Raw genomic sequence first — 13,196 nt, 5'->3', positions numbered from 1 at the left:
AAATTGTAACCTTTTCCTTTTTTATATTTCCTCACCAGTTTGGGGGAAAACTGATTACCTTTGGCCTTCCCAGCATCCCTGTCCAGCAGATGCCACAGCCTTGTCCCCGCCCTGTCTACATCAGTCAAGTCATCACAGAACCAGAACTCCTGACGCGGTCGGCTGTGCTGCAGGAGGCCTTGGGATCCGGGAATCTCCTTAGTTACTGCCAGAGCAAGATCCAGCAAGCTTCCCCGCCCTGTGAGAAGATGCTCTGGCAGTTCCTGAAGGTGGGAGGCTGAAGGCTGCCTGCTCTCCCCAAAGTCCCAGAACTCTAGCCTTGTCACTCCAAGAGATGTAGCAAGCGCCCCGTTCAAGACTGATACGTTCAAGAAGCCCATCCCCTGACTTGATGTCTTTTTATGTTTTCTGGACACAGGGTCTTTATCCTTTACCCTTTCTAGAGACTCAAAGGCCACTTAAAAAGATGGCAGAGGGCAGGGGTTACCGCTATTGTTGGTGTCCTGGATATTTTACCACCCAAGGCAAATGCTTTCACAGTATCATGCCAAAGGGAAGATTCATTGGAGGGATACATGAACATAAGGAGTTTTTGGGGTTTGTTTGATGTAACCCAGGGCAGGTCTCTGTTGGTCCACTCTACTTTAGCACCAGGGATGTAGTTCTAGTCTTTGCTGTGTCAAGTTATAACATGGAGGAGTTTGTGCTTGTCAGCAGATGCAAGAACTAGCTGTGGCAAAGTGCTGGCCTAGTACATGAGGCTTGGTACTACAACTTTCTCTCTCTCTCTCTCTCTCTCTCTCTCTCTCTCTCTCTCTCTCACACACACACACACACACACACACACACATGAACATATACAAAAGCACATGTGCATACACTCACACATGTGCCTATATACATACCCACACAAAATAAGTGAATAAATGTAAACTAAGATATCCAAACTGTCCATCATGATGGTTTCTGAAGCTGGGTATGGAGGGCCATTTCCGAAGAAAAGCATGGTGTAGCAAGAATAAATAAAACCCAGAGACAGATACTGGCTTCAATATGAAGATCAGAAAAGCAAAGCAACCAAGCCAGTAGAGAGCGCTTACCTCTAAGTAATCCTCAGATTGAGAGAGAGCGAGTTTCTGTCTCATCCTGGTTTATATTCCTCTCTAGTGCTGAGATTAAAGGCGTGTGACTTCCTAGTACTGGGATTAAAGGTGTGAGCTACCACCACCTGGATCTGTTTCTGCATTGATCTTGTGTAGCCCAGGGTGGCTTTGAACTCACAGAGTTCCATCTGCCTGTGTCTCTCAAATCCTAGGATTAAAGGTGTGTGACACCACCGCCTGGCCTCTAGTGGCTCAGTTTTACCTACTGGTCTTCAGGCAAACTTTATTTATAAAACATAAATAAAATATCACTATAGCATGGAAGGAGGGGGAAGTCAAGAGATTGTCAGATTATATTCAGAATCTATTATTCATTGTGGAAGAAACCAAGAATGGAGGTCAGCTTCTTGGCCCTTGGTGTCTGGGATTCTGAGTGGGATGCTGACTTTATGCATTGTACCTATGTGTGCATCTGCCAGTGTCTTCTCAACTCTGTGTTTAGATTCCCAAGACCACTATAGATACACGTGGTATCTATCAGTCTCCTCGGAGGGTTTGGAGACCAGAGCACAGCTTATCACAAGGCAGTGCAAGTGGCACCCTCTACAGTCTTTTCAGTAGTTCATGCAGCAATTCAAAGCTGCAAGATGCCCCAGCTGGACACAAACAGATGTCTAAGGTGCCCTCACTTAGAACTGCTCAGGCAGGAAGGCCAAGGTTCAGTTTCAGAGTCCCCAGAGGGATATGTCCAGTAACCAGAGTTCATGAAGGCAAACAAACCTGACATGGTGTCCTTGTCAGCTGTTTATGGGTTGCAGAGTTCCAGGCCAGACGCAATAACCAATCACAAGCAGTAGTGCCTCCAGACAGCTATCAGGTTACCAGGGTAGCTGGGTTAGAGAGTCAACTGAAGGTACAATTCTCATGTAGACGTGGCAAAGTGATGTGATAATTCTGTCCACAACCCAGCAAAAACCAGATGTGAGGAAGAAAGGTAAGGGGACATCACTGTTGTGAGGGTACGTTTGGTGGCACGTATTTGAGGGTACACTCGTATAGCTGTCCATTGTGGTATAATGAAAATGTTTCTGCATTTTTCGGTCCTTAGGTGACCTCAGAGCATGACTCTAGGCTGCAGTTCCTCAGGCTATTAGGGTTCAGCAAAGATGAGCTTCAGAAGAAGGTAAGCCTTTCTCGTCTGAAACATGGCATAGAGAGCAAATAACCCTGCTGGCGGACTGCCCTGGGTCACCTGACCATAATTCACCACAGATGTGTATTTTACTTCCTTGAAATAGCCTTTTCTCCAGAAAAGTTTGTGAAGAATCTTGGAGAGTGTAGTGGGTGGGGCACGGGAGAGGGGCAGAGACTTGTGGGAGCCTGCCCTGAAAGGGTGGCATTCACAAGGCTCTCCTCGCAGGTGGACGCGTGCTTGAAGAAAGACTTGAAGTTGGGGGGAAGCCCTTCTCAGCTTGAGGCAGTTGACCTCAAAAGCGACAGACCACACACCTTTTGCCACAAGGTATGGTAGGAGGCCAGGCCACCTGACTTGAGGTGGCAGAACAGACCTGCCTTTTAGGGAACGTGATCCTTGCTGGCCCTCTCACTTGTTCTCGGTAAGCTTCTGGAGAAGTCTTTGCTGTCTTGGAGTCAGACGAGCACATAGAGTCACTGGGTACTTCCCAAACCTCCTTGTCTGTTCTTTAGTTTTATCGGCTAGGGCTCAGATAGTAGCGCTTTGGTGAGAACATGCGCTGTTTTCTGGTTTCGGTCCCTACAGTCACATCTGTCCTCCTGTGTGCAGGCCTCCAAACACACCGCCGAGGAAGCCTCTGCATCCTCAGCCTTCTTTGATGAGCTGGTTCCTCAGAACATGACTCCATGGGAGATCCCCACAACAGAAGGTACCCTGGTCTGGAAAGCATGTGGGCCCAGGGTTTTTGGTTTTAAGAGTCCCTTATTGTCTCCTGCCTCCCACCTAAAACCTCAACTACTGGTAGGTGGTCTTATACCAACTCGAACACTCTCTAGTCAGAGTCTAGACGGGTGCTGCCTATGATGGCCTTCTACTGTGGTCTTTTTCCATCCCTAGTTTCCTTGTTAAAGTGATGCCACCTTCCCCATGATAAGCAAGCACACATCGTGCCTGGGATCCCGCACACGAGGCCCTCTCTGTTTTGAATCCTCTTTTAGAAAGTTACAGTTGGACCAGCACACCCTGGGACACTGTTTTGTTGCCCAGAAATGAAACGTGGGAGTTTCATGGAGCCAGGCAGACTGAATTAGAGATAGAGTTTGAAGACAGGTCTCCAAACACATCCTCAGCCTTCTTTGAGAAGTTGGAACCGAAGGGGGAGGTAATGCGGGCTGGGGGACAAGTTGTGAGGGTGTGAGGGCCGGCTAATGGGGGTGGGGGCTCTGTGTGCAGACTCTGACGGACTCCTGAGCCAGGCCCTGCTGCTCGGGGAGCTTCGGCCTGCGGTGGAGCTGTGTATGAAGGAAGAACGCTTTGCTGATGCCATCATCCTGGCTCAGGCTGGGGGTGCGGAGCTGCTGAAGTGGACACAAGAACACTACTTGGCCAAGAGGAGAACCAAAATCTCTCCGGTACTGCCGATCACGCAAGAGAGGAAGGGATGGGATTGCTTAGGCCTGGACAAGTGGAGGCCCATGCCTTGGGCCTGGTGTTTGGAGTCTGCCTCCCTACGCTAACAGCCTCTACTTCATTGCCAGCCCTGCTGAGGGTTCTGGCATGAGTGGCTTTCTTAGAACATCCCTGCGTGTGACAGCTACTGACTGTGCTGGATGGAAGGCAGAGGGTCTCTCTCTCTGCCCAGTACAGCTTCTGGCCTGTGTTATAAAGAAGAATTGGAGAGAGCTGGTATGTGCCTGCAGCCTGAAGAACTGGAAAGAAGCACTGGCCTTACTACTGACATACTCAGGCCCAGAGAAATTCCCTGAGCTCTGTGGTAGGTGTGATTCCCACACATGGCAACAGACTTACGCAAGGAGGAGGCAAGGGCCCATCAGCCTGGACCCTGGAGGCAGGGTTCAGTCAGGAGACAGGGGTGGTAGCCTCTCATTTCCTGGAGTGTCGCGGTGTTCTCTAGTCCGCCGTCACATCTGTGTCAAGTCCTTTGCCTTTCTCTGTAGAGCAAGGTTAATCTGAGTTAGCTTTTCTTTAAAAGATTTCGTTGTTTTTTTTTTTTTGGTTTTTCGAGACAGGGTTTCTCTGTAGTTTTGAAGCCTATCCTGGAACTAGCTCTTGTAGACCAGGATGGTCTTGAACTCACAGAGATCCACCTGCCTCTGCCTCCCGAGTGCTGGGATTAAAGGCGTGAAAAGATTTCGTTTTTACTTTTATTTATGTGTATGAATATTTTGCTTACATGTATATAAGTGAATGTGTATGCCTGGTCTCCATGGAAGATGGAAGTAGACAGATCCCCTGGAACTGGAGTTGTGAGCTGCTGTGTGGGCTCTGGGAATTGAAGCCTCACCCTGTAGAAGCAGTGTGTGCTCCTCACCACGGAGCCCTCTGTCCCCCTGAGTCATCTGAAAGCCATTCTAGACTCTCGCATTAGAGCTCACAGTAGTCCACTTGTTTCCAGTCAAGTGAAGAAAGAATAGCACAGAGAAGCCGTGCTGTTAATTGAGTCTGCATCTCTCCACAGACATGCTGGGAACCCGAATGGAGCAGGAGGGAGGCAGGGCACTCACCTCTGAAGCCAGACTCTGCTATGTGTGCTCAGGAGGTGTGGAGCGTCTGGTAGAGAGCTGGGCAAAATTCCAGCCAGCCTCCTGCCCACTGGCTCTGCAGGTACTGCTTCTCTGCGGGGCTCTGGCCACTCCAGGCTCTTCGGGGAGACATATCCCTAGTGGTAAGGATGTGCAGATAAGAGAAGAGAGCCATCTGGAGCTGAGTGTTAGGAAGAACAGAGCCCTCCGTGGCAGATGCTTTTTCCAAGGATGGACTCACCACCGTATTCCCTTGGGATGCTGAGCTTGGGCGTGAGCCTTCAAAAGCCTTTCCCATCCAAGAGTTCATCATACAAGTCAATTTAATATTTGATTAATAGTTTCTGTGAGACATTCTATAGATCTGAATGGTACCAGGTGCTCTGTGGGCGAGCAGAGAAGGTGAAATCATAGCCGTGTGAGGAGACCAGAGACTCACAGGAAACAATTAGTATAGCAGAGTCTGGTTGATGACACACTAGCAAAAAGGGACCAAAAGTGGCAAGAAGAGACAAAGAGGCATAAGAATCCAAGGCCTGGATGCAGCCCATCAATCCCAGTCTTAACAGGCTAGGAAGTGAGGCCTTCCTACATGTCTCTTACATGTGATTGTCTGCTGCCTTCACCATGGCATGTCCAGGTGCTCTCCTTTTCATGGTATGATCTTCCTGGGTGAGCCACCTGGACAGAGCAAGATGTACTTGGAAGACGTTTTGATCACCTTCATCCTTGTCCCTGTAGGACCTGATGGAGAAGGTGATGGTCCTTATCAGGAGCTTGGAGCTACTGCAGGGTTCTGACAAAGTGAGCCCAGGTCCTGCCACAACCTACAGGCTCACCCAGTATGCCAATCTCCTGGCAGCCCAGGGTAGCCTGGCCATTGCCATGAGCTTCCTACCCAGTGACTGCATCCAGGTGAGAGTGGCCATGATAAAGGCAACATTTTCTTATTCCTTCATCTAACACTGAGCACATGCATGCTTTAGACACTGTGCTAACACCGCAGCTCCTGGAGAAATAAGGTCCCTTAGGCAGCTCGCAGTCTCCGGGAGAGATCAGGTCAGTGACTTACAGAGTCATAACAGAAGATTACACTAAGCTCTGTGGCACCTCAGGGAAGAGGCAGTTTCTCTGGGGAAGTGAAGAAGGTGTCCCATGGTTAAACAGTTGAGCTGGACCTTCGAAGAGAAGTGCCCTGTAGGGCACTGCCAGCCAGAGAATAGCCAGGAGGGAGGCATGCAAGTGTGGGGCAGGGGTTAGGGAACCTTGCGTCTCTTGAGGTTACTGAGGAATAGAGAGAGTAATCCAAAGCTTGTTGACTGAGGCCAAGCGTGTAAGAAAAAGTGTGCTTGTTTTAGTTTCCTAACTGCGCTTCCTTATCACAACTTTAGCCAGCAGTTCAGCAGCTGAGAGATCGGCTTTTTCATGCCCAAGGTTCTGCTGTCCTGGGCCAACAGGCTCCAACTTTCCCTTTTCCCCGGGTTGCTGTAGGAACTACCCTCCACCCAAAAGAGACATTATCATCCAGAATGGGATCCCAACCTCGTCACCAGGTAAGAACTTATTTGTTAATTCATTTATTCATCTGTTCAGAAGTGTTTATGTACCAGGCATGGTTATAGACACTTGGAATATTTTAGTGAACAAAACCAGCTGAAAATTCCTAGGTTTCAATTACTTTTCTAGTAACTGTTCATTGAACAAACACTAGGTTCTTAGAACATAAGAGACACAAACTATAATCTTTGCCCTCAAGTAGTTCATCTAGTGGAAAGATAGAGGTTGTCTTAGTTAGGATTTCTATTGCTGTGAAGAAACACCATGACCAAAGAAACTCTTATAAAGGAAAACATTTAATTAAAGTGGCTTACAGTTTCAGAGGTTTAGTCCATTATCATCGTGTTGGGACATGGAAGCATACAGGCAGACAATGATACTGGAGAAGGAGCTGAGAGTTCTATATCTGAATCCACAGGCAACAGGAAGTAAACTGTGTACTGCACTGAGAGTAGCTTGAGCAAAAGGGACCTCAAAGACCACCCCCACAGTGACATACTTCCTCCAATAAGGCCACCCTATTCCAACAAAGCCACACCTCCTAATAATGCCATTCTCTTTGGGGACCATTTTCTTTCAAACCACTACAGATGTATTAAAAAATGCAGTAGGATTCAGAATAGTTATGATTCGAGCTCACCAAGGCCAGCTGGACTGGGACTGAACAAGCATGTGATCAAACTGGACTCTCTGAATGTGACTGACAATGAGGGCTGACTGAGAAGCCAAGGACAATGGCACTGAGTTTTGATTCTACTGCATGGACTGGCCTTGTGGGAGACTAGTCTGTTTGGATGCTCACCTTCCTAGACTTGGATGGAGGGGGAAGGACCTTGGACTTCCCACAGGGCAGGAAACCCTGACTGCTCTTAGGACTGGAGAGGGAGGGGGAGAGGGAGTGGGAGGAGTGGGAGGGAAATGGGAGGAAGGGAGGAAGTGGAAATTTTTAATGAATAAATTTTAAAAAAAGAAAGAAATAGTCATGATTCAGTATGGCAGAGTGTTATGGGACTATATAGAAGAAAAAGAAATTTCCTCTGTGTGTATGTGTGCACACACATGCATGTACACGTGTGGGGATGCATATATGCCATATGCATGTGTAGGAGTAGGAGGACAAACTGTGGGAACCAGTTCTTTCCTTCCCTACCATGTTTATCTAGCTATCTTACCAGCCCTTGATTAGATACTAAAGATTAATTTGTTTAGACAAGGGAGTGGGCACATTAAGTCTGTTTCAGGCACAGGGGACAGATGTGCAAACATACCAAAAAAAAAAAAAAAAAAAAAAAAGAGGAAACAACAGCTTTTTGAGGAACCGCTAAAACTTCAATGGGTTGTAGTCTTGGGATGGAGTTAAATAGAGGAATAACAGGTGGGAAGTGGATGACTGAGAATCTGGCATTTTGTCCGGAAGAACTTAGGCTTGACCCTGGTGTTGCTCCGGAGAGGGCACCTGGAAGAAACATCCATACCGCACCAGCTCCCTGCCCCTTTCCTCTCTTCATAGGTCCCAGCCCCATCTGGAGGGCCAAGGGCCACAGCTCAGCCATCATTAGTGATGCCTTTCACACCCTCCCATCCCAGCCCTTCTCAGGGTTCACAGTCACCATCTACAGGTGACTACAGGGTACCTGGGCCCCAGACAACCGTTCCTCTGCATTTTGGCCCTGGAATAAGGCCGGGTGAGTAAGTGAAGCTCTCTTCTAGCAGACTAAGGAGGTTTCAGGAAAGACAAACATACTGCCTCCTTAGTCCATGCTGACAATGCCTAGAGAGAACATTGTTTTGTTTGGGAACAGGGTCTTATGTAGCCCAGGCTAGCCTCAAAATTGCTGTGTAGCTAATCCTTCTGCTTCTCCCAAGTGCTGGAATTATAGGAGTATACCCAGCTTGTTTTGTCTTTTTAATAACTGTTTACAATTCTTATTTGAGGAAATTGCTTTGAGATTGAAGTCTGAATTCCTAATAGTTCTTTTACTGAATCCCTCTCATATTGTCTCTCTCCGTGTGTGTGTCTCTCTCTGTGTCTGTTTTTCTCTCTGCTCAATATATCAAAGTAGTTAATCAGTCATCTTAAATCACTAATATTATTTTGAGGGTCAAATAAGGACTACAGTTAAAAGCACTTTGAAAACTGTAGATTTCTCTCTGCATGTGCTAGTCATTCCTTGTTATTATCAGTTGTGGGTTTACAAAATCTTTTGGGGATGGATTCTTCCTTGGTTTCAAACTCCCGGTCTCAAAGGCCCTTGCCTCAGCCCCCAGGGGTCACTACAGCTGTGCCATCACACCTGCTCTTTTATTTTGTGGTGCTGACCTGTTCCTGCACGATATTCTGTGAGTCTCTCCCGAAATCAAGTCTGATGATGAACTATCCATTTCTACTCTCCTTCAGCCTTATCCCAGCCGCAGCTAGCAGGAGGACCCAGTGTTCAAGCTGCAAACCCGGCTGGATTCTCTGGAGCATGGCCTCTTCCTTGTCCCCTTCCGCTCATGGCATCCCCAGACACCGTGCAGTCGGGCATCCCCCTGCTGCCTGAGGCTGCTAGACTGCTCCCTCTGCCTCCTGTGGGACCACCAGGTCCCAGTTGGCTGAGCTCCCCACCCTCAGCCTGTCCTGTCAGGTTCTCCATGGCTTATCCTCCAGGAGGGCCAGGGGCTTCGTGCTCCACTACCCTCCCGAGCACTGGCATCTTGCCTCCTCGTCCAGGTCAGTCTTCCCATAGCTTCTTCTGGGGGGGGAGGGTCATTGCATCCTCTCCTCCCGTTCCTACCCCTGCTTTGGGAGTCTTTCTTCCTCTAAGGCCCCTGTCAGCTACAAGTGTGAGTGATTTACAGAGGGAGGTATGGCAAACTCTGAAATAACTTTTCCAGCTTTTAGATAAACATTTCTAAGGTCCTTAACCATGTCACTAAGATCCCCCATATTTTTGTTCTTTAGGACCCCAGGATGCCTGGCAAGTTGCTCCAGCTACCCAGGAAAACCTCCAGAGGAAAAAGGTCACCGCATCTTTCCCTACCCAGTGACCCACTTTCTAGTTCGTTAGGATTTCAGGGCCACCCTTCCTGTTTTTACTCTTCTATGAGTTTGTTCTCTCAGCAGCTCCCTCTTCTCCCACACACATCTTTCTATTTCCTGGTTCCCTACTCACCACGTTGTCTCTTGTTCAAAATCAGAGATGTAGTGTCTCCTGGTTCCCTCATATGCTTCTCTTTATCTCGCTAGTTGCCTGAGACAGTTGTGCCTCCAGCACCAATTACAGCTCCAGTCAGGAGCCTTGGCCCTCAGCCATGGCAGGCCTCTAGTGTAAGCTGGTCTCCTCCAGGAGCCCCTAGAGAAGGCAGCCTGCAGGTGAGTCCCCTCCTTTGGGCAAGAAAAGTGAGATCCTAGAAACTGGATTCCTTGTTTAAGGTAGAAGTAACCTTTGAGCCTGAGGATATCCTTCCTGCAGAGAAGGCGAGAGGTGGCTCTCAGCTCTGCCTTGATAGGAAGCATGGTCTTAAGTCACAGGGGACTAAGCCATAGGGAAGACATGAGGACAACTTGCCTCCAGTTCTTCCTCACGGTTTCCTCATTAACAGCTTCAGCAGCTGCCTCCTGGGAAGACAGAAAGGAAGGAGCTGCCCCCAGAACACCAGTGCTTGAAGGACAGTTTTGAGGCTCTTCTTCAGCGCTGTTCCCTGTCTGCCACGGACCTGGTGAGTCTGACCTTCCTACAGCGCCTCCTACAGCATGCTCAGTAGGCTCCCAGTGCCGCAGAGGGAGGTCAGTTTCCTTACTGTCCCCGGCACATGGATTGTATCTGTACTTCTTTGATGTCCAAATAAAGTAGGGGAGGGCTTGGAGTCTGCTAAGCTATTGAGAAGTCCCACTTCTCAATAGCAGGGCCAAAGAGCATGGGGATTTACAATAGCATGGCGTATTAGCAAATGGGTGGAGTTGGCAGAGAAGACTGCCATTCACTCACTAGCTGTGTCAGCTGTGTAAGTCTCTTGCCATCTTTGGGCCTCTGCTTCGTCTGTGAAATAAAGGAAATGGCACTGTGCCACCCGTCCTAGCTGTTGTATCTGGTGGGTGTTTATAGTGCGGTACAGTGTGAGCCTCAGGGTAGGGTCAGGGATGGGTGTTTATAGCACGGTACAGTGTGAGCCTCAGGGTAGGGTCAGGGATGGGTGTTTATAGTGTGGTACAGTGTGAGCCTCAGGGGAGGGTCAGGGATGGGTGATTATAGTGTGGTACAGTGTGAGCCTCAGGGGAGGGTCAGGGATGGGTGTTTATAGTGTGGTACAGTGTGAGCCTCAGGGTTCATTTTTTCTCCCTGCAGAAAACAAAAAGGAAGTTGGAGGAGGCAGCCCAACGTCTAGAATGTCTATATGAGAAACTCTGTGAGGGGACAGTAAGTACCTGACTGACTGCCTCTGCCTGGGGCCTCTCCACTACCACCCACAGTCAGAGGAGGTCCAGTGCCCCTTCCATGAGTCTCAGAGCCATTTTCCTGAACATGGGGCTAGGACTCGAGTCCTCTGATACTTTCCACGCTGTCAGGGTCGGGGCTGGGCTGGACTCATCTACTCTAAGGGTCAATCCCTCCACAGCTCTCCCCGCACGTCCTGGCCGGGCTCCATGAAGTTGCCCGATGTGTGGATGCAGGCCACTTTGAACAGGGCCTGGCAGTGCATGCTCAGGTGGCGGGCTGCAGCAGCTTCAGCGAGGTATCCAGCTTCATGCCTGTCCTGAAGGCTGTCCTCACCATCGCACACAAGCTGCAGGGCTGAGCCAGCAGCCGCTCTACCAGGAGGCCATTTCTGCTCTTCCTGAGCTCCTGGCGGCAAGTGGGAGTTTCTCAGCCGCTGTGTTTAGCTCCCAGTCCTCTTCCCTTGCTGCCAGGTACTTGAGGCTGAGGGCTTGGCTTCAACCAGCTGAGTGCCTGTTTCTTACCCTTTGCCTGCCCACCTGGGACTTTCTCTGGGACTTTCAGCCTGGGAGGTAGAGTGGAGTCAGGTGTTACTTGCCCTAATGGCAGTCCTGCAGGGCCTGCACCAGAGGGTCTCACACAGGCATGTTCTGTTCGGATGGCTTCAGAGAGGGTAACCTGTCATTAGTTCAGTCTGTCTCTGCCATGACTCATCTGATAGCTCTTTTTTTTTTTGTTCTTTCTCTAACTGTACTTCCCCCTGCCTCTGTCTTTATATTTTAAGGTTCACATTTATTGCAGCCTCAGAGATCTGGAGAGAATTGGTTAATGTTCACTTTTTCAACAAGTCATAGACATGAGGATTGGGAGTGGGTGTTGAGCAAAATCGAGAGAAGAAACTGGCCCTTTAAAAAATGGAACTTCCCATGTCTTAGCATTCCTCAGAGCTGGCAGGGTTAGGTGGCAAGTGGAAGAGGTGCAGGGCCTTTGGTTGAGACTGTGAAGGAGAAGCCTGTGGAGCAGCAGCTCTCAACCTGTGGGCCACGACCCCTTTGGGAGCTGAGTGACTCTTTCACAGGGATTCCTAAGACCATGGGAAAACACAGATATTTATATTACAATTCATAACTAGCAAAAGTAGTTATGAAGTAGCAGCAAAATAATTTTATGGTTAAGGCATCACACTGAGGAGCTGTATTAATGGTGGCTGCATTAGGAAGGTTGAGAACCACTGCTGTAGAGAGTGACCCTTGACCCTAGGCCTTAAACTATCCAGTCTGATTTTTAAGCCCAGTTCTGAAATCACAGCCCGGCTTCCCCTCCGCTGCCTTATGTCTCCGAACTGCTTTCTCTGGCCACGTTTTCATGCTGACCTCTTAAACAGTACAATAAACTGATCTGCTTTCCAAAGCCCTTTCCCAATCCTTGTCTCCTCCGGGTCCTCCTTTGCTGATGTTCCCCTTTCTAAAACGGAGAGGTCTTGCCTCCTGTACTAAGGAAGGCAGGAGAGAGAAGAACTAAAATGTGGAGGAAAAGAACTTTAAAAAATTTATGTGTATGAATGTTTAACCTGCATATATGTCTGTGTACTATGTTTAGTATTTGGTGCCTACAAAAACCAGAAGAAGTCACCTAGTGGGCACTGGGAATTGAACCCAAGTCCTTTGGAAAAGCAGCCATTTCTTCAGCCCAAGAAAATAATTTTTTTAGCTTGTAGTCTCATGGACTTACTTGTACTGCAGGCCTTTCCTGGCAATGTCTGTAGGCACACTGCTGTGTGTGTGTGTGTGTCTGTCTGTCTGTCTGTCTGTTCTTCTGACTGTCTGTCTCCATCTGTGCCTGACAGTTAGCTGCAGGGTTTCCCCCACACCACTTCAGGGCTGAGCTCAACTGCACAAAGGGCCTGGGTGTGAAGCCAGGGGGTAGCAGCCCTAATCCTGTTGTCGATCCCATCATGTCTGCAGGCTAGATGTGTGTGTTTGGGAGGGAGGGATTGTTAGGCAGTATTTGTTTGTAAAGCCACTTGCTCTTCAGATAATACTTGTGCTAACTTCTATTGATGAAGCAGTGTGAGCCCCAGCAAAGTCCTTTCCCAAAGTGTCTTTGAAGCCAAGAGCCCATTGAAGGGAAGAAAGGCCGGGAGAGGGGATTAGTTTGTTCAGCAGCTGTGAATTTCAGTGGGAGGTTGATGAACTCTGAAGTCTTTGTTTAAATTAAAGGGGTAGGGGCTGCTGCTGGAGCAAGAGCCCCACTTGGGGCCCTGAACTAACACAAGGAGAAGTCTGAGCTGCAGGGAGCTGTGTACTGACTGTGGAGACTTTTCCCAAACACTTTCGGAAAAGGTGTTGTGAGGAGAGAAGGGGGCGGAGTGGCGGATTAA

At 48.8% G+C, this 13,196-nt stretch overlaps 1 protein-coding gene across 11 annotated transcripts in view; it reads left to right on the top strand.

Moving 5' to 3' along the window:
* Positions 1–12,226, top strand: part of Sec31b (SEC31 homolog B, COPII coat complex component) — a 31,820-nt gene extending 19,594 nt beyond the window's left edge. For 9 of the 11 annotated variants that reach the window (XM_038325670.2, XM_038325634.2, XM_038325688.2 and 6 more), the window contains 17 exons: positions 39–269; positions 2,212–2,286; positions 2,524–2,625; positions 2,908–3,007; positions 3,297–3,460; positions 3,555–3,710; positions 3,946–4,072; positions 4,778–4,923; positions 5,583–5,756; positions 6,233–6,394; positions 7,909–8,083; positions 8,797–9,111; positions 9,343–9,401; positions 9,628–9,753; positions 9,984–10,100; positions 10,727–10,798; positions 10,998–12,226. In XM_038325670.2, coding sequence (XP_038181598.1) covers positions 39–269; positions 2,212–2,286; positions 2,524–2,625; positions 2,908–3,007; positions 3,297–3,460; positions 3,555–3,710; positions 3,946–4,072; positions 4,778–4,923; positions 5,583–5,756; positions 6,233–6,394; positions 7,909–8,083; positions 8,797–9,111; positions 9,343–9,401; positions 9,628–9,753; positions 9,984–10,100; positions 10,727–10,798; positions 10,998–11,177 — 2,481 coding nt within the window. In that variant the 3' untranslated portion in view covers positions 11,178–12,226. Of the gene's footprint in view, positions 1–38; positions 270–2,211; positions 2,287–2,523; positions 2,626–2,907; positions 3,008–3,296; positions 3,461–3,531; positions 3,711–3,945; positions 4,073–4,777; positions 4,924–5,582; positions 5,757–6,232; positions 6,395–7,908; positions 8,084–8,796; positions 9,112–9,342; positions 9,402–9,627; positions 9,754–9,983; positions 10,101–10,726; positions 10,799–10,997 lie in introns of all 11 variants that reach the window. The other 2 variants (XM_038325695.2, XM_038325680.2) reach the window with 2 other exon arrangements.
* The last annotated feature ends 970 nt before the right edge of the window (positions 12,227–13,196 follow it).

Source organism: Arvicola amphibius, chromosome 1 (genome assembly GCF_903992535.2).
Source record: "Arvicola amphibius chromosome 1, mArvAmp1.2, whole genome shotgun sequence".
In the NCBI taxonomy this organism is placed as follows: domain Eukaryota; kingdom Metazoa; phylum Chordata; class Mammalia; order Rodentia; family Cricetidae; genus Arvicola; species Arvicola amphibius.
The sequence above is the reverse complement of the archived record's forward strand: the minus strand, read 5'-3'. Positions and strand labels throughout refer to the sequence as shown.